This window comes from Daucus carota, chromosome 1 (assembly GCF_001625215.2).
Source record: "Daucus carota subsp. sativus chromosome 1, DH1 v3.0, whole genome shotgun sequence".
Taxonomy (NCBI): domain Eukaryota; kingdom Viridiplantae; phylum Streptophyta; class Magnoliopsida; order Apiales; family Apiaceae; genus Daucus; species Daucus carota.
Window position 1 is genome coordinate 26,115,226 of NC_030381.2, and position 18,079 is coordinate 26,133,304.

At 35.0% G+C, this 18,079-nt stretch overlaps 4 protein-coding genes and 1 pseudogene across 6 annotated transcripts; 4 read left to right on the forward strand and 1 right to left on the reverse strand.

Moving 5' to 3' along the window:
* Positions 1–275: 275 nt before the first annotated feature.
* LOC108227326 (vesicle-associated protein 1-1-like) lies at positions 276–2,634 on the forward strand. Its single transcript, XM_017402445.2, has 8 exons — positions 276–482; positions 569–624; positions 738–811; positions 1,055–1,127; positions 1,395–1,510; positions 1,894–2,034; positions 2,167–2,235; positions 2,419–2,634. The coding sequence occupies exons 1-8, from the start codon at positions 439–441 to the stop codon at positions 2,542–2,544; spliced, it is 699 nt and encodes a 232-aa protein (XP_017257934.1). The 5' UTR covers positions 276–438; the 3' UTR covers positions 2,545–2,634.
* A 797-nt stretch (positions 2,635–3,431) lies between these two features.
* LOC108227405 (bet1-like protein At4g14600) lies at positions 3,432–6,644 on the reverse strand. 2 transcript variants are annotated; one of them, XM_017402567.2, is made up of 4 exons: positions 6,470–6,644; positions 6,257–6,383; positions 5,315–5,371; positions 3,432–3,766 (listed from the first exon to the last, which is right to left on the reverse strand). In XM_017402567.2, exons 1-4 carry the CDS (start codon positions 6,505–6,507, stop codon positions 3,605–3,607), a joined length of 384 nt encoding a protein of 127 aa, XP_017258056.1. In that variant the 5' UTR covers positions 6,508–6,644; the 3' UTR covers positions 3,432–3,604. The 2 variants fall into 2 exon arrangements, with proteins under 2 accessions (XP_017258056.1, XP_017258131.1); XM_017402642.2 differs by having other exon boundaries at positions 6,257–6,402; positions 6,470–6,638.
* Positions 6,645–8,115: 1,471 nt separating this feature from the next.
* LOC108214463 (uncharacterized) lies at positions 8,116–8,843 on the forward strand. The gene has a single exon (XM_017386470.2). It carries the CDS (start codon positions 8,161–8,163, stop codon positions 8,695–8,697), a length of 537 nt encoding a protein of 178 aa, XP_017241959.1. The 5' UTR covers positions 8,116–8,160; the 3' UTR covers positions 8,698–8,843.
* Positions 8,844–9,204: 361 nt separating this feature from the next.
* LOC108219961 (uncharacterized) lies at positions 9,205–11,639 on the forward strand (annotated as a pseudogene).
* A 1,917-nt stretch (positions 11,640–13,556) lies between these two features.
* On the forward strand, positions 13,557–16,925 carry LOC108212668 (uncharacterized). Of its 2 annotated transcripts, none has more exons than XM_017384392.2 (8): positions 13,557–13,804; positions 13,922–13,995; positions 14,662–14,804; positions 15,134–15,180; positions 15,561–15,669; positions 15,841–15,902; positions 16,066–16,180; positions 16,530–16,925. In XM_017384392.2, exons 1-8 carry the CDS (start codon positions 13,604–13,606, stop codon positions 16,679–16,681), a joined length of 903 nt encoding a protein of 300 aa, XP_017239881.1. In that variant the 5' UTR covers positions 13,557–13,603; the 3' UTR covers positions 16,682–16,925. The 2 variants fall into 2 exon arrangements, with proteins under 2 accessions (XP_017239881.1, XP_017239886.1); XM_017384397.2 differs by having other exon boundaries at positions 13,583–13,804; positions 13,909–13,995.
* The last annotated feature ends 1,154 nt before the right edge of the window (positions 16,926–18,079 follow it).

The following is an 18,079-nucleotide window of genomic DNA, read 5'->3' on the forward strand; positions in this document are numbered from 1 at the left end:
GAGTAAAGTTAGATGAAAAAGGGGTAAAGTGGTGGGACCTACCAATATTTAATAATAGATTTGAGATTGTGGAGAAAAGTAATGAGTGTAATAGTAGTTTTTATTGTTAAAGTATGAGATAGTGGGGGGAGATATTGGATGTAATGATGGGAAAAACTTACTATTTATAGTAACGTAAAGAAATGAGAGGCACATCCAAAATAATAACGGTAAAGAAATGAGAGGGACATAAGAAGTATTAGTTATTTTTATGATAGAGATAGCGGGCGCAAATTATGGGTCCACGAGAGGAGATAAGATTGGTTAGATGAAAAGGTATCGTGGGTGTAGTGTTCCACTATTTTGCGGGCTTTTAGTTAAATCTATTCATCATCCTTGGCATTTCTTCTCATACACAGCAGGTGTTCCAACACTGTATGTGGGATTTAGGATTTCCTTATGGGCTTTTTCATGTTTCTTCTTGAAGATACCACAAAAAATATGTAAGAATTTTACTGATTTCGCTTCATTTAACAATCTTCAAATTTGATTTACCAAGTATATAATCATCTTCTGCATCATGGTAAAGAAAAAACAAGGGCGCACGAGTTTTGAGAATTCAACCACTTGAGCTCAATTTCACATGTGAGTTCTATATTAATATCAAGATCTTAAATATGTTGTGCAATGTATGATTTTATGCAATTGAGCTAATAGATGTCTATGTTCCGCATTAATATGTCTTTTGTACTTGATAGTTGAGTTGGAGAAACAAAATAAGTGTGCCTTTACCCTCACAAATACAAGTGATGATGATCATGTAGCATTTCAGGTAGAGTCAATCCTCACTTTTAATCAAGATGAGAGTAAACTTCGGGTCTTTCTAGCGTGTGCGAATGGGCACACACTGACAACCACTTTCTCCTTAGGTGGGAGGTTTTGATTGGTATAGATTTTTGTGTATGCAGGTAGGCCATCATTTATGAATGGGATGGCAGCCAATAAGAATCCAACACCTATTAAAAAGTGATTGTTAGTGTGTGCTCATACGCTAATGAATACGTCCGTGTTGCAGGTAATCACACCATGGCCATTAACTTTTCCTGAAACAGGCATCATGAAGCCAAATTCAACATGTAAACTCACAGGTAGGTATATCTGACTGGTGGAATTCTTGGACTCCTACTTCAAGAGTTTACTTGCTTATTATCATGATATTTACATAAACATGTCCTTTAATCCAAAGTCCATGGCTCAGTACATAGTGACGTGTGTGCATGAGCAGGGAGGGATATGTATAATGTCTCATTGCATTATAAATGAAAACCTAGCTTGCATTTCAATCATAAAACCCTCACTGTGCAACATTGTGTTGGGTTTTTCCTAACTCTATACTTTTTTTTTTTTACTTTCAGTTATAATCCAAGCTCAAAGTTCATACATAGATTTTATGAGGTGCAAAGACAAAATTTTGATTCAGAGCAAAATTTTACCTTTTCGGACAACTCAAGATGATGTTTCACCTGAAATGGTAAGATTTTTTGTCTATATGTGTTAAATTTCATAACAGTTGTGCAAAAACTATTAGGCGAGGGAACCCAATGGTTCTGAGTGATAAGGCACTCCTGCAGCCTGTGTGACAACGGGGACGTGAGTAACCAAATCGTGCCTTGTGCTCTGAATCCCAGAATCTGCAATCAAAATCATATATACTACAATCCATATTTAAAAACACCGGTGGAGAAATTGTAATTGTGCAGAGTATATATATACACTGGTGGATTTGTTAAGATGATTACATGGTAAAACATTCTAATTGTAAAAATGGAACGGTACGTGGGACGAGTCTAATATACATTTTACCCTTGTATTTCATTCCTCAAGAATAAGTTTTCATGGTTTCTTCTCTATAAGTTTGCAGATGATTATATAAACTACACAGAAGAAAACACGCTATGGATTGTAGCTTTACCACCACTTAGCCAAGCATATTCTCCGGGATTAAATTTAATGATCAACATAGATCGTCTACTGGGAAAGTTGGACAGTTTAGAGGTCTTTTTTTAATCTTTTCCTCCTTGGTATTCATTTATGGTAATTATATTAGTACATAAAGATTGAGAAATATATACTATGTTTGGTATATATATTCTTAAAATCTTCATTTTTCGAATATAATCCTTACAGGCAGAGTTTAACACCTCAAAGACAAAGGAAGGGGGAGGCACAACCACTCGAGTGCATGTCAAACCAATTGTAAGCTAAATTTAAGTTTTAACAGTCACTCAAAACTCTGTTCCAACTCATTTTCCTTCAACTCAAACACACAGTAACGTGATATGTATTCATATAACAGATTTTGTTTTGTTTTTATACTTCATTGTTCTCAGGAGCTCCTATAGAGTTATACGACTATTAACAACCTTTTCGAATGTGCAGATTGAAATGTCGATCTGTGAGTTCGTAAGAGTTTGGGGATGGAAGATTTTGTTTCCAGGCAGCGTAACTATCCTATTATTAATCTTAACCTTACTCTTCGTGATATATTATCGCGGCCGGGAGTGATAAGCTGCTGCCAGTCAGAAACTTTGTTATTCAAAATAAATTTATCTTGACTGTAGTAGTTGAAATAAGTGTTTTACTTGCTGTTTCTCATGTGCTAACCATGCTACTCCACACTTTTATTCGTCTTTCCTTCCTTATTAGTCATAAATATTATGCTATCTATTTAATTTTACATTTTAACTTTATATCACCCAACAATCATATAAAATAATAAAAATTTAAATAATATTCAACTGCTAAATTTTGTATAAAAAGATAAATATTTACAGATATTTTTTTTTATCCTAGTGACAACTTATGGTATTACTTGTGTAATGATAGGCCAAATAAAATCTTTACGCACACAAGACATAAGCTGAGACACAGACATAAGAAATTAGGATTGATAATTTTATGGACCACTGTTTATTTACTTTACCTTAATTTAGTTTCGGTTCTATTTCTCTCATTCATCTTATCTTCAAAATATATTATGACATTTATTTTTATTTTATTATATTAATATTATATAAAAGAAAAGTTATTTTTCAAATATATCAATGCTTCTTGTTAGTTATGGAGTCACACACTCAGTGACATACTCCATTTGTATGTCACTGCAATAAGCTGGTACAAGCGCACACGCTTACTGAATCTTTATTTACATTATACCACACCTGGATTTTGTTACTAAATTTAGTTTTCCGTTCGACATGCTCTACACCTGGCTTCTCATCACCTGCCACTATATACCCCTCAATTTCCAGACACAATAAATTCCCACAAGATCACATCACAAGTGCTTCAACAACTACCAAAATGGTAGCAAAAAATACCCAGAACAAACACTCCTGGCTCCTAAAAACAGAGCCACGAGAGTGGTCATGGGAGGACCAAGCCTCAAACAATGGAGTCTCAAACTGGGACAGACTCAAGAACAATCAAGCCAAAGAGAACAAAGGTCATGAAGCTCAACTACATCAGCTTCACCTCCTTAGTAAAGTTTTGAAATTGTAATCTTCTTGTATCTATTTACAGAAGTTTCAGCAGCAGAAGTACATTATGTTTGATTCACTTTATCTCATTTACGTGAAACTTTGGATATCATGTAGACTACAAAAAACAAAACTAGGGCGAAGAGAATCACATGCACAACATGACTAGACCCGCTCTGGACAATACTCTTGTTCAATTTCCTCACATTGTTCTTCACTCCGGCTTGAGCTTTAATAAGAAGCATTTGCTGTTTAAAAAAGAAAAAACGGTACCATTAGCAAGCAATTATTAACTCTGTTTTTAATCAGGATGTATAGGGGAAGACCGTAATAGCACAGCAATATCATCGGGCAAATGCATATTCACAACAGTAACATGAATAATATGCTCTAGTAGACTCTTGACTCTTCCCAGGAACCAATTGGTATTCTGACAATCAAATTGTCTCAGGAGATATCCTGTTCAACACTCCAAAAGACTTACTCCTTCCAGCCCCGATTATATATACATTTTAATTTTCAAGAAGTCAAATTGACCAATTTTGACTAAACATTAACAAATGTTCATCTATTTCAAAAAATAGAAAGATGACTTTTAAAATAGACTAGATGTACTTTACAATGGTATAATTTTTTAATTTTTTTCCAATTGTATAATATGGATAATATATATAAATTTCAGTGAAACTATAGTTAATTTGACTAGTCAAATTGACATGTATTGAGGGGCAGAGGGAGTAATAAAATCATCTATCAAACGAGACTAACAAAGCACATAGCTTGTTTAGGAGTTGCTCTTGTAATGAAATGGGATCTTCAGTCAACATCATAACTTAAATTAAGCGATGGGGTTGGTTGAGATAAAAAGACACTAGCTAAAGTCAAGAAATTCAGAGACGGAAACAAAAATATACCATACATTCGTTTATATAACAAATTGACCCTACAATTTAAGTAATTTCTTTTTATGGTGCAGCCGGCAGCGTACACAAAATGGAAACTAATAAGTCGAAAAGAAAAGAAGATAAAAATCTAGATAATTTTTACACATCATAGATTGGGCTATGTTACTCTGACTCTTCTATTTAGGTTACCGTACCGTGTCGGACACTTGAACACTCGGACACGACACTTATTTCGTGTTGGGTCCTTTGACTAAAATGTGGACACTTTGACCAATTTAAAAAATCAAATATGAGTAAAACCTATAATTCAAAAGAAATATGTGAGAAAAAAGAAAGAAGCAAGAATGGGATTGAAGTACAAAAGACGCCTAATTTGCAAAATCCCTTACAAAATCATGTCTAATATGAGTTTTATTGTTACTTTTTGAAAAGATGTCTAACTTACCATACTTGTTTATTAGTATACTGTGATGTGTCCCCGTACCCGTGAACAAAAATAGGAAAGTGTCCCTATGTCCCTTCCCAAGTCCGATACTCGGATATGTGTCGTGTCCGACACTCCATACCCGAGTCCTAGTAACATAGAGATTGGGCACAAGAGACACTAGGACATAACTATCTAAAGATTCTTAATATGAAGTTGTAGATCATATTTCTGGCCGCAAAAGAATAGCAAAAACTTTTTAATTAAGTGCCATAGAACCATTACTAGCTGAATCACTTTATTGTCTAATACACGCAGTTCTATAAATTAAGAAGTCCTTTTATTATTTAACAATAGAACATGATGATAATGTTTTAATACATAGGAATAAACAAGAGACAGGTGCCAAGTGATGCAAATCAAATTAGAAATTTTCATGAAAATGGAATTTAGAGTCAAAGGCATACCAGCTGGTTAATAGCATCATTCTGAAATTTTGCTTCTGAATGGATCTCCTGAGCAACCTGCATAATATACTTCAATCAAGAGGTTCATGCGAAAAATACCTCTTCTTTATCTAGACAATATAAGAGAACATAAAGACAAATATACATGTACATGCCAGCCACTGTTTGTGATTTTGTCCGAAAAAAGAATACGAGACATGCGAAAAAATAAAGTTTTTTCTAATTTATTATAAAGCGGCATTCAACTTACTCAAGTGGAAAACATATATAACCAACTATTCTGGTCAGTTGCAAATTCAGGAAACAACTACTTTATACTCCACAGATGCAGAAATGCTCAGTCCAAGCTTTAAAATGAAAAACAAGTGACTAAAAAAGCATAAGCATGCACTAATCCCAACTAGCACTGCAAAACATACCAGATCCCATATATAATATATCCAAAACAGGCCATAAAAATTCAGACCAGCTATTACAATTTAACTTCTTCTTATGATGATATATTTGCAAATTGTGCCTAATGCCAAGTTACTTTATAAATAACCACAACAGGCTCCCTCTAGTTCGTTATACAATTCGCTTACTTTTTCAAGTAGTTTCAAGAGCTTTGATTCTATAGTTAAGAACTTAAAATTGATATTTTTGAAAATCTCCTTATTGAATAAAAATTTTATATGTACATTTTTATTCATTAAGAAAAACTAAAAAAATATTAGTTTTAACTATAGAGTCAAAGATCTTGTAAATCGAAACAGTCAAGTAAAGGAGCGAAGCGAGTATATTGCAGCATTTAGTAATATAATAATGCATTAAATTCAACAAAATTCTGATCTTTCACCGTTGTTCTACCTCCTCTCATCAAATTACATAATTTCGATCTCTAATTCTTTGGCTACATTCGGTTCAAACTAGACAGGCACGAAACATAGAATATACGCATACATTTCTGAGCTGTCTAACTTGGCCACGAAGGCCAGAGATCTCGTCATCGAAATCAGCTTGCATAGGATCGATACGCAATTGAATCTCATCGGAACTGCTCGCTACTGATCTCGTTGATAATCCTTGTCTATACATGGATATTAAACCTAATTAAACGCAAAAGTATGAAATCGTGATATAAAAAGAGATAGATGCTGTGCAAGTATGTGTTACCTGGATCTGTAAGCACCGCCACTAGTAGATGCTGCCATTTTCGATGAGGGGAGAATTGATTTGTGTATCGAATTTTGCTAACCTAATTTTCTGATTTTACTGTTTTGTGGGAAAACCAGGTATTGTATGTCGGGTCCGAACGTATCGGGTTGGCCGCGTTTTAGCAATCCCAACGTATGGGAGGTAATTTCGGGGTTACACTTTTCTTGAGTTTGTGTCCTGTTTTCTGTTTTCGGTGTTATAAAAAGCGGAAATCAGACTTAGTTGGTGGAAGCATTGTCCAGAATTAATCGAAATCAATTTAATATTATTTTTTAATTATATATATATATATATATATTATATAAATTTATATAATCAAAATAGACAATATTTATATATCACAAATAAAAAACCACACACATGTACATAGATTAGCACAAAAAAAATATAATTTTAAATATTTTGCATAATTACATGGTATAATCTAATAAAAATATTATATATCATGCATAATTTTATTTTAAAGTATAATATCTCATAACTAATAAAAATTTAATTGAATAGTATTGATAATATCTCATAACCGATTTTACCGATTTTTGACTGATTTTCACCGATTTTTTCAAAACACTATTTTTTGTCTGATTAACGATTAATCGAGACGTTTTCTGTCCGACTAGTGATTAATCGGCGATTAATCCCGATTAATCGCCGACTTTTACAACACTACTTGTTTTAGATAAATTATAAATATTTAAATGTTTAATTTTAATAATTAGTTTACCTTAATCGATTTAATATATTAATGAATTAAAATCAATTTGATTATTTAAATTCAAATATTATGACTAATTGAGAAAGAGAAAATCAATATTTAGTTTTGGACGGTTAGAAAAATATTGAAATTAAAATTAGTTATGCATTTAGAAGTGTTTCGGTGATGAAAATAATAATGATTATAATATACGATAACCAACTTCTATTTACCTAAGTTGTTTTATTTATTAAGATATAGTTTATTTATAATTTTCAAGATAACTTATAAATACTTATAAAAAAGTAAAGGAAAAAAATTGGATTTGAATTTTATTTGAAGTACAAAAAATTCAAACACTAGTATCAAATTGAAAATTTAAAATTGATTTCAGATCATGTTATCTGAAATTTTAAATAAAATATATATTTTCAAACATATTATATGTTTTATTACATAAATAAAGGTGAAAATAATAAAGAAAATAAAAATATTTTTGTTTTCTCGTATTCCCTAAGAAAATTCCCCCCTCTATATGAAAAACTTATCCATGAGTAAATTGAGTTCTAAATTTTAGCATTAAAAGCTGTTGTGTAAATAACTTTATTGGAATCTCAATATGTTAAACTATATATATATTTTTTGTGAGAGTACGAAATGATAGCTCGTGATCACATATTAAACAAAATTGTTAGATTTCGATATCATTTGTTAAATCCGATCACCAGACAAGTTGAATTTCTAAATGATTAGCTAATCTAAATATTATTATTTTTCTCCTTCTAATTTGTATGGAGGACTAACTTATAATACGAATTACAGGTATAAATTCAATTGAAATATAATTAATTCAAATAATAAAATAAAAAAGATACGGAGGAGTGCTATTTCTTTTCTTTTTTTGGCCAAACAACATAAAATCCGAGCACCCTCATTCGAATCAACTAGCGCCAAAATGGGCTCATTTCTCCCGCCACTCGACCTCCCTATATACCCCTCAATTTCCAAACTACACAATAAATTCCAAACCACCAACAAAATGGCAGCCAAAAAGAGCCAGAAGAAACACTACTGGCTCCTAAAAACAGAGCCAGGAGAGTGGTCATGGGAGGACCAAGCCTCAAACAACGGCCTATCCAACTGGGACGGAGTGAAGAACAACCAAGCCAAAAAGAACCTCAAGTCCATGAAGCTCAACGACCTCTGCTTCTTCTACCACTCCGGCGCCAAGTCACGCTGCGTAGTCGGCGTCGTCTCCGTTGTTCGTGAGTGGTATTGTGATGACAAGGAGAATGGGGCTGTGGATGTTCAGGCTGTGGGTGAGATGAGGAGACGTGTTGATTTGAAAGAGATGAAGAGAGATGATGGGATTAAGGGGTTCGAGTTGTTTAGGCAGCCGAGATTGTCGGTTGTGCCGGTGGAGGAGAGCGTTTGGGAGAGGGTTTGTGAGATTGGCGGTGGGTATGAGGGGGATGGGAATCAAGATGTTTGAATAGATTCATGTAATTTCGAGTTTTCGGTCGGGTTCGTTAAATCGTGTTATGGTTGCTCGCAGTGTGTTTGTTAATAGGCTTGTTTGAGATGTCAGATATGTAACCCAAAACTAGACTGTTATGTAAAAACTTGGTTTTTGTCTGACTGTTTTTGCCCAGTTAGATGTAAAAGCAAATATAGAATAGAATTAATTATATTTTAATATAAAATCTAAATCTGAAAATCCTAATGAAAATCTAAATCTGAAAATTTTCAATTTATTCTGATGTTGCTTGGTCTCGAAGTATCCTAATTCTACAGAGATTCTAAAACTCGCCAACTAGTTTCTATATAAAGGGTCGTCCATCCCTTTAAATTTTGGATCTTGAGTATATTGGTTGTTGAATTCTAATATTTTCTCTAGAGTTCAGACGCTGCTGTTATTTCAAGGTATCTTTTTTTTTTATCGTCTAATTTATTGTTTTACTCGTAAAATTATTTAAGTGGGTAGTGATTTTGTACTACTATGACATCAGAAGTGCATCATGACGGTGGTTTGGCGACGGAAATTGTGAAGAAGGCAAGGGAGAGTAAGAGAAGCAGGAGGTGTCGGAAGCAGAAGAAAAACAAGGCAAGCGATGCTACTGGAGATGAAAGTGATGCGTCCACTGTTATTGATGGTTGTGACAATGCTGAGGCTGAGGCTGTTGAAGTTGAGTATGTTCCTGATCAGGCTGAATTTGATGGCCTTATGGATGAGGAGTCAGGAAGGTTTTCGTGAAATTTAACTTCATTAGGCCTGGTGGTTCGGAAGAGGATGTCAAGAAAGATGAGGCGGATGTCGATGAGGCTGGTGGGAAGAGAGTTGATTCTGATGAGGAAGTGGAGGAGAAAGAGAAGGCCCCTGATCTGTCGAACAAGCAGAAAAAACTTCAGCGGAGGATGAAAATTGCAGAGTTGAAGAAAATTTGTTCGAGGCCTGATGTGGTAGAGGTGTGGGATGCTACTGCAGCGGATCCTAAATTACTTGTGTTTTTGAAATCGTATAGGAATACTGTTCCTGTGCCGAGGCATTGGAGTCAGAAAAGGAAGTTTCTGCAGGGAAAGCGCGGGATGGACAAGAAACCTTATGAGCTACCTGATTATATTGCGGAAACAGGCATTGCAAAACTTAGACAAGCCTATATTGAGAAGGAGAATAATAAGAAAGTTAAACAGAAGCAGCGTGATAGGGTTAAAGGTAAGAAGGGGGAATTGGACATTGATTACGTGATTCTTCATGACGCGTTTTTTAAGCACATGAAAAAACCACCGTTGACATCACATGGTGATCTGTATTATGAAGGGAAGGAGTTTGAGGCTAAATTGAAGGAGAGGAAGCCTGGAATGCTGTCACAACAACTGAAGGATGCTCTTGGTATGGAAAAAGGTGTGCCGCCTCCGTGGCTCCTTAATATGCAAAGATATGGTCCTCCCCCTCTTATCCACATTTGAGAATTCCTGGACTAAATGCTCCTATTCCACGTGGAGCTCTTTTTGGTTATCATACCGGAGGCTGGGGTAAACCACCTGTTGATCAGCATGGTCATCCTCTGTATGGAGATGTATTTGGTCTGCAATTAGAGGAACCAAACTACGAGGAGGAAGCAGAAGATAAGACTAAACATTGGGGAGATTTTGATCCAGAGGAGGAAGAGGTGGAGGAAGATGAAGAGGAAGTGGAAGTGCCAGACGAGAAAGAAGTAGAAGATGATGTTCAGTCGGTGGATAGTGTTTCAAGCACTCCTACTGGTTTGGAGACTCCAGATGTTTTTGAACTACGCAAGCAGCAGAGGAAGGAACCTGAAAAGCCTCTTTACCAAGTGCTTGAACTGAAAGATGCAAAGATAGCTCCAGGGACTTTGCTTGGAACAAGTCACACGTATGCTTAAGTGATGCTACAGAAGATAAGCCAGCAAAGAAAACTGCTGATTTTCATAGAGGTCAAAGCTCCGACGTTGAAGTGTCACTAAACCCAGAAGAGTTGGAAGGTATGGAGAATGTTCTACCAGCCAAGTACGAGGAAGCCTGTGACGAGAAGAAGCTCCTTAACAAGCAGGAAGATTTCAGTGACATGGTTGCTGAGAATGCAAAGAAGAGACAACGCAAGATGAAGGAAAAAGTTAGCAAATCAAAGAAGAAGGGTTTTAAGTTTTAAAACTTTAATTCTTTCCTTTAGCTATTATATTATTACTCATCATCTTCAATCTCAGCCTCCAGCTGAGAAACTAATCTTGTAGGCAATTTTTTTTTTTTCCAGTTTAACTATATTATGTACTTGGTGACAGGTTTGATTAATCTAGTATTCGCTGTTAATGTTATCATCATGTGCTTTGCATTGCTGATATTTCTAATTTTCTATACATCTTCTGTCTTTCACCACAGACTTTCCCAGCGTGTGAACTTCCAAATTTGTTACTAGCCAGTTGGTGGGTATCTGATCAGGTTTCATAATCTTATCTCTTGTATGTTTGAGCCCAATTGAGATTTCACTCTCCAGAGGTTCCCAGCTTAATTTATTTTTCGGTTTCTTACAGGTTTTTGTTGATGTTCATGCAGACCCTGATTCATTTAGTAGCTTATGATAATCGACCTTTTGTTTATCCAACTCCAAGTGTTTATATATAACTCGGATTGGATCAAATGCTCCTCCTTTAATTTATCATTTGCTGTTATCCACTTTAGTAGATCATATGACCATTACGAATTCAAACTTAAGACCTTCAAGAAAATATTATATCAATTGCTACGATTTCACTTTTATCCAATAGACAGGACTCATGAAATGACTCCTTTCATTTTTCTAATTTGTATTAAATCATTATGGTTGTGATAGTATCCTTTATGCCTATCTTATCGATAATTGTTTTGCATTTACAGTTTCAGGAGAAAATTTACTAGCTTCAGAGTTCAGACCAACCAGACATTGTGAGAAAGTGCATGTAGTATTTTTTACATAAAACTATCTGAACCCTGTTAGCACCTTATAAAACAGTGGTTTTAACATCCATCTCTTTCATTTTTATCTTATCAGAAGGAAGCATGGCTGGTGATTTCACCCGAATCAAAAGGTGAAAGAGGTGAAAGAATATCACCCGAATCAAGCTGTAAAATGATCTTAGCAGAACTCTTAAGAGTATCAAGAGAATAATGCATTTGAATCAGAGGTACTAATCTGTTGTGACAGAATTATTTATCGATGAACCAAGTTCTATGCATTTTAATCAGATTAAGTAAACAAACACATCATACAGGTGCAACACAAAATGATTCACAGACTGGATTTTTTTTACAACATTACTAGAATTCTGTATTGGAGCAGACCAAAGATGTTTGCAGCTGGATTTTAAAAAAAAAGATAAAAAATATCCATATGCAGTAGACGAACTTGCAACATTTGACTAACTTTTCCTTGTATAAAGATATTCAAATACAACAGAGTTTCACCCTACGCCGCCACTGTTTAGAGTGCAAGTATAGAGCAATTAAGAATACTATATAGGAGCTCAGGCTTATACAATGAAAGTATTACAGGAGAGTCAAAACCAAGTGCATGTATATCTTTGATAATATGCTTGTAGAAGATTGTCACTTGAACCTGGAGTCTGCGCTTCTTCCTTGTGTGAAGTAGGCATGGGATCATCCTTTCGTTACTCTAACACTGTTGAACATATCGTCATGGATTGAACCCTTCTTGTGCAGAAGCTTCTTTCCCAGCCATGAGGCCATGGTGTCCGATCTTGGATATGTTAAGGAATTAAAGATTACAAGGGCCATTAGAACTTAACACATAATAAAACGAATGTCACCAATATAAGTTACAGAGAAACTTAGTAGGAGTATGCGATATGAACACAGAACATAATTTCTAGAACTGGAGATTTATTGCAGAATTGAACAACCAGCTCAAAAGGTTGTAATATCATTTTCCCTCACTTTTGAATTAGGGGCTGCAATGTCAACTAGTTCAAAAGGTTTAGTCAGGTGAGCAGACTGTTTATCACGTCGACTCTCCTTCCCTCAACCCGTGCAGATTGCGTGAATCATCAAGCTGGTCCACAACAGACCGAACAGTTCATAATTTTGCATATTATCCTGCAGTTTTTAGTAGGGTTGCATAGGGTGGAATATTTTAAGGCCCTCAGCAGCCAGGCAAGTTAGAGCTGTCCGAGGCTGGACTAGAAGCTATTGAGAAGGACTCCTCCCAGAAAATGCAGACGTATCAGAAGGGCGATTAAAATACAAACACTTGTTCCTGCTTTCCACCATTTCCCCAGTTTTCATACAACTGCAGTTGCACAAGGAGATCGTGAGTTAACTTGGGTTACAGGTGTGGTTCTAGCTGTATTGACTGCATCTTTTGGTGTAACTGGTTATTCCTTACCTCGGGACCAAATTGGTTATTGGGCAGTGAAAATTGTAGTAACAGGTAAGGTGTCAAACTAACAGAAGTTGAGGGAATTCTGATACATGATATCTACAATGCTCTAAAGAAGTGGAGATATGACATGTTATGTTCATGAGGCCAAGAAGCAGTGCAGCTCATTCGTGGCTAATCGGCACATACTTAAAATAATTGCTCCCTTTATAAAACTCACTCATATAATTTATAAAACAAATACAGTATGAAAAAAGAAAAATAAAATGGATGCACTTAATTATTTATCTTTCTTGTTATTAACTACTAATATTTACTCCATTTTTTGCATAGGTTGTTTCCTTTTTTTGACATATACTATAATTATTATTTATAAAATTCCTTTTTTGTGAATTATAATATTAATTATATAATTTATTTAAAAATAAAAAAATCTTAAAGTCAAAATAGCTCAATTGAAAACCAGCATTTGTACAAGTACAGAAGATTGAGGTTAAGCATCGCCGAAATGCAAGCCCTAATTTGGAACCCTCGTCTACTGACATCACGCTGCTGCTCCTCATGGCCGAGAAGTCTCAACTTGACAACCTCATTTTGTTCTCTATCTGATCATAACAACAATAATTCTAAGAATAACGATGATGTTTACACTAACCAAGCTCGTGGAGGCCTCCCTCGCTTCCACTCCCCACTCCTCCCTCATTCCCAGGTACACCTCCCTTTCCGTAAATTAATCATCTCGATAAATTAATATTCTTATACAATTGTAGACTTTACTGTAGTATTGGATTATAATTTTGAATTGTAATGTAGTTGTGTGGTGCAGGGTAATATTCTTCGCGTTGTAGGCGATGAGTTTTGGCATATGACTAAGGTTCTGAGGCTTAGTACCGATGATAGGTAACTTGCCTACTCGTATTTTTAGTCGATGCTAGTTTGTGTGTTTTTATAAATTTATATAACCCCGTCTTGTTTGGATTCGGGTACGGAGGAGTGTTGGACATGATATTGAGTTCGTGGTATGTGTTATTAGAATGAGGCGGACGAAGACGCGCTTCGTGAATATTAAATGAAAATGTGTTAGATATATTTTGGAGCAGAAATTGATTCGGCTACTTGACGTAAACTTGATTTTATAGAGAATGATGCTAGATTAGAGGTTTTTTATTTCTCACTTTCTTGAATTTATTAAATTGAGTTTTGAATGCAGTTAGATAGCACACAACTTTATATCGACACGGGGGAGGCATCTTCTCCTTTTTCCACTTTCTTTAGCATTCTAGGCTTGTTGCATATGTAAGGGCTCTTTTGGTTGGTCAGAATGTCTGAATTTCAGTCGAAGGATTTTATATGGAGTTTGTTTATGTCCAAGGATCTGAAAGATGTATGGAAGATGATATAATGAGTCCGAGCAAGCATAGATTACCTACAAAATGATGCAGTAAAGTTCCTTTAGTTTCAGAATCATTAACACCGGGATTAGTCTGTGCCATGGACCAAATAAATAAATTCATTCACAAATTTAATTTTATTGGTTTTAACTGAATTCTTGGTTTGAAACTTAAGGATAGAGCTGTTCAATGGGAAAGGAGGCATAATTAAAGGCTTCATAAAAAGCGTTGACCGCGGTGGACTAGACTTTGTGGCTTTGGAGGACCCGAGGGTAGTGTCTCCTCCCACTAGCGAATGGCACGTGTGTGCTGCTTTTGGTGAGTTTTCTAGATCACGTGTAGATCTGATATACTCCCACTGCCTAAAATACCTCAGCAATTTATTGTAATTGAGTTTCAAAATCTTATGATGAGTCTTTGGACTTATAATTTCTTCTTTGGCCTGTAAATTGGAAAAAATTGTGAGAGGTTCCAGCTACTTTTCTCAACTTTCAAAGTCAAAAATCAGGAAGGCTATACGATGTATATTTTTGTGTGTAACAGAGTCAAAAGTCAGATTAAGTGTTGTTTTTTAGTAGCTTAAATGTATATCTTTACCTTTGTAGCTATGTGCCTTAGCTAAAAATGCAAGAATGCTCATTGTGCAGGCACTTTAAAGGGTGGTCGTGCTGATTGGCTTGTAGAGAAATGCACAGTATGATATCTCTGTCAGTTACTTTTACAGTAAGATTCTGATTTAGACATTTAGGCTATTTTCGTTTCAAGGGATTGTAATCCCCAGACAATTATATTATTACTGTAAATTTAAAGGACTATCCCTTGAAACTAGATTTCGCACATCTTTTGATCTATTTCTATGGGATTGCACTACTTTCAGTCACTAGTTATAATAATATCATTAACATGAACCAAAAAAATGATTGAAGTCTAGATCTCTGGGATAATAATCCGCTGAATTTGAAATAAGTAAGGTCATACTTAGGGAATTGAAATCCTTTCAAACAAACATAGACTTAGCGTTAGCTACAGGTAAATGCTCTAATCTGTTTTTTTTTTTAATTATCTTAACAATAGGAGCTTGGTGCCAAAAGCTTAACTCCACTGCTGACTGAGCGTTCAAGTTCTATTTCAGAAAATCGCATTAACAGAATGCAACGTGTAATTCTTTCTGCGACAAAACAATGTAAGTTTAAAAATTTTCTCGCCAATTCTGCAATTCATCCGAGCACTCAGACGTAATCCGGCTTACTTAAAGATTAATCTGATCTTTATGGCAATAATACTATCATTATCTTTATTTTAGTGTTGGAGTTTTGGTATATAAATTTATTACGAAGACTACAATTTCTGGCAGGTCAACGTCTGCATGAAATGACCATAAATCGTCCTGCAAATATCAAAGGCCTTCTACCTATTGTGAGTATACTTTTATAGGCTTGTCAATATCTCTTTTGCAATTGAAATAAACACCAGAATAAATGTAGTCTACCTCCCTTGCCCAAACTACATTTCTTCGACGTTAGTAAAAAAGTGTTGTTTGCCTATAATAAAGTTAAATGTGCCTTCTTGTCTGCACCAGGTTGCACAGTCAAAGCTATCTTTGGTGGCTGTAGCCGAGGCTACTCCTGTTATCAATGTGTTAACTTCCTCCAAATTGGAATTCCCTGGTCTAATCATAATTGGACCAGAAGGGGGTTAGTTCTCAACTACTTGCCATGGTTTTAATTGCTCTACGCTTTATAGCCATTGGATCCAGTGACATAGTTTAGTATTGAAATTCTTTTCTTGCAGTTTAGGGTCACCCATCCACCTTAATTTAAAAGATAACTAAAGGAAAAAAAATGAGCTTTAACGACTTCTCTACATATGAGACTCTTATCATGTAGTGTTTGATTCTCGTAAAGCCCGGACGTTGAGGTTAATTATGAGTCTGGCAATTTATCCATCATGATTAGTACAATTTGGTTTGAAAAGATCAATGTTGGTATTACATCTCAATGATAAGATTATGAATGATCTGATACTGGTAATTTTTTATTTCAGACTTCACGGAGAAAGAATTAAATATGATTGTAGGGGCTGGAGCAACAACTGTGGGTCTTGGTCCACATCGCCTTCGAGTTGAAACTGCTACAATGAGTCTTCTGGCAACTCTGATGTTGTGGTCTGATGCTCAACATATACCTTGTCAGTAACTCTGCTGGTTTTCCATCTATCTTACTCACTAGTTAGATGTATCCATTATATTTTTTTACTATCATTGCCCTCAGCGGTACGTCATGCTCCCTGCCGAAAGGTTTTTGTACTATGAAGAGATTCTTAAATTACGGTAGATGGCAGTTGGATATTTTAGCTCCTTGTTGAGAAAACTTGATGTTCAAATCAGATGGGAATTTTTGTAGATTATAATTGTTGTATTAATTGTAATATTACAACTTCCATCTTGTTTTCTTGAGAGATACAAGTGAGTTTGACAGTAATGTTTTTGTAGCCTTTTTTTTAGTATCCTAAAGTCATACTGACAATTATCATTTATATTTTATGTTGAGCAGAGTTATCAGTTATAGACTTGTAGTGTGTGTTATTCAGAGTTATCAGTTTTATTTTTTGCTGAGCAGAGTTATTTTAAGTACATTTATATATAAATGTATTGTAAATGGTTAATTGCAATAATTATTATAATTTAATTGCAAAAAAATTAAATACCTAAACTCTTGCATTAGCTACAGGATCCAACCTATGTAATAAACAAACTAAAGCTAATAATATCTGTTTACCATGCAACGAAAACTTGGAGTCTGATTTGCACCTATATATTGGTTGCTCTGATTCTCATCAAATTTGTTATCTGGTGATTTATTTGGACTTGAGACTTATTAAGGTGATTCAAAAAAAAATAAAATTAATGCTTATGATGGAATACGGCTCACATCTTGGCAAGCTATTCGAAATATGTTGATTTCAAACCTTGTTAGTTAAAGTTTGTCGCAGGTTTATCTCTCAAGATATGTGTGATTTTTGCTCTTCGATCTGATGTTGTTTATCATTGTTCTTGAAAGAAAAACCAGTCAGTGTTCTGCAGGTTAGATCTCTCATTCCTGGACAAACTAATAAGGATAGAAATCTAAAATTCCATTTATCTCATTCCTGGACAAACTAATAAAAATAGAAACCTAAAATTCGGTTCAAGTTCCAGAGCTCAATGGTGTTAATGTCAATGCACATAGAAGGTCTGTTCTTCCAGAGATCGGATGCAACGTTACAATTCATTGTAAATGTCTGTGGCACCTGTAGTTTGTTGTTTTCTTCTTGTATACATCTGTTTGTTCTGATTAACCCTGATACTCTACTGAGGAATTTAGAGCTATATTACATTGACTCTGCATTTGAATATGATTTGGTGTTTTTTTATTTGCATGTCCTATAATTATGTCCGTAATGTCGTGAAGTATATTTGTACTGTTTCCAAGTATTGTCTGTGCTTAAATAAACTGATATGGCCGCTTGTTTTGATACTCAGCTTCATTAATTTCTTTCTTTCCAATAGTAAAGTAGTCTGAGCTCCAGCTTCGATTGCCGTCCCAGCCTCCCAG

Excerpts from the sequence above, each read along its gene's own strand:
- LOC108227326 (XM_017402445.2), top strand. The coding sequence starts at position 439 with ATGGGCTTTTTCATGTTTCTTCTTGAAGATACCACAAAAAATAT. Across the intron at positions 625-737 it reads ACTTGAGCTCAATTTCACAT|TTGAGTTGGAGAAACAAAAT; the intron begins GTGAGTTCTATA and ends TGTACTTGATAG. Across the intron at positions 2,035-2,166 it reads GAAAGTTGGACAGTTTAGAG|GCAGAGTTTAACACCTCAAA; the intron begins GTCTTTTTTTAA and ends TAATCCTTACAG.
- LOC108227405 (XM_017402567.2), bottom strand. The coding sequence starts at position 6,507 with ATGGCAGCATCTACTAGTGGCGGTGCTTACAGATCCAG. Across the intron at positions 5,372-6,256 it reads AAGTTAGACAGCTCAGAAAT|GTTGCTCAGGAGATCCATTC; the intron begins GTATGCGTATAT and ends TATATTATGCAG. Across the intron at positions 3,767-5,314 it reads ATGATGCTATTAACCAGCTG|CAAATGCTTCTTATTAAAGC; the intron begins GTATGCCTTTGA and ends TTTTTTAAACAG.
- LOC108214463 (XM_017386470.2), top strand. The coding sequence starts at position 8,161 with ATGGGCTCATTTCTCCCGCCACTCGACCTCCCTATATACCCCTCAATT.
- LOC108212668 (XM_017384392.2), top strand. The coding sequence starts at position 13,604 with ATGCAAGCCCTAATTTGGAACCCTCGTCTACTGACATCACGCTGCTGC. Across the intron at positions 14,805-15,133 it reads GCACGTGTGTGCTGCTTTTG|GCACTTTAAAGGGTGGTCGT; the intron begins GTGAGTTTTCTA and ends CTCATTGTGCAG. Across the intron at positions 16,181-16,529 it reads CATAATTGGACCAGAAGGGG|ACTTCACGGAGAAAGAATTA; the intron begins GTTAGTTCTCAA and ends TTTTTATTTCAG.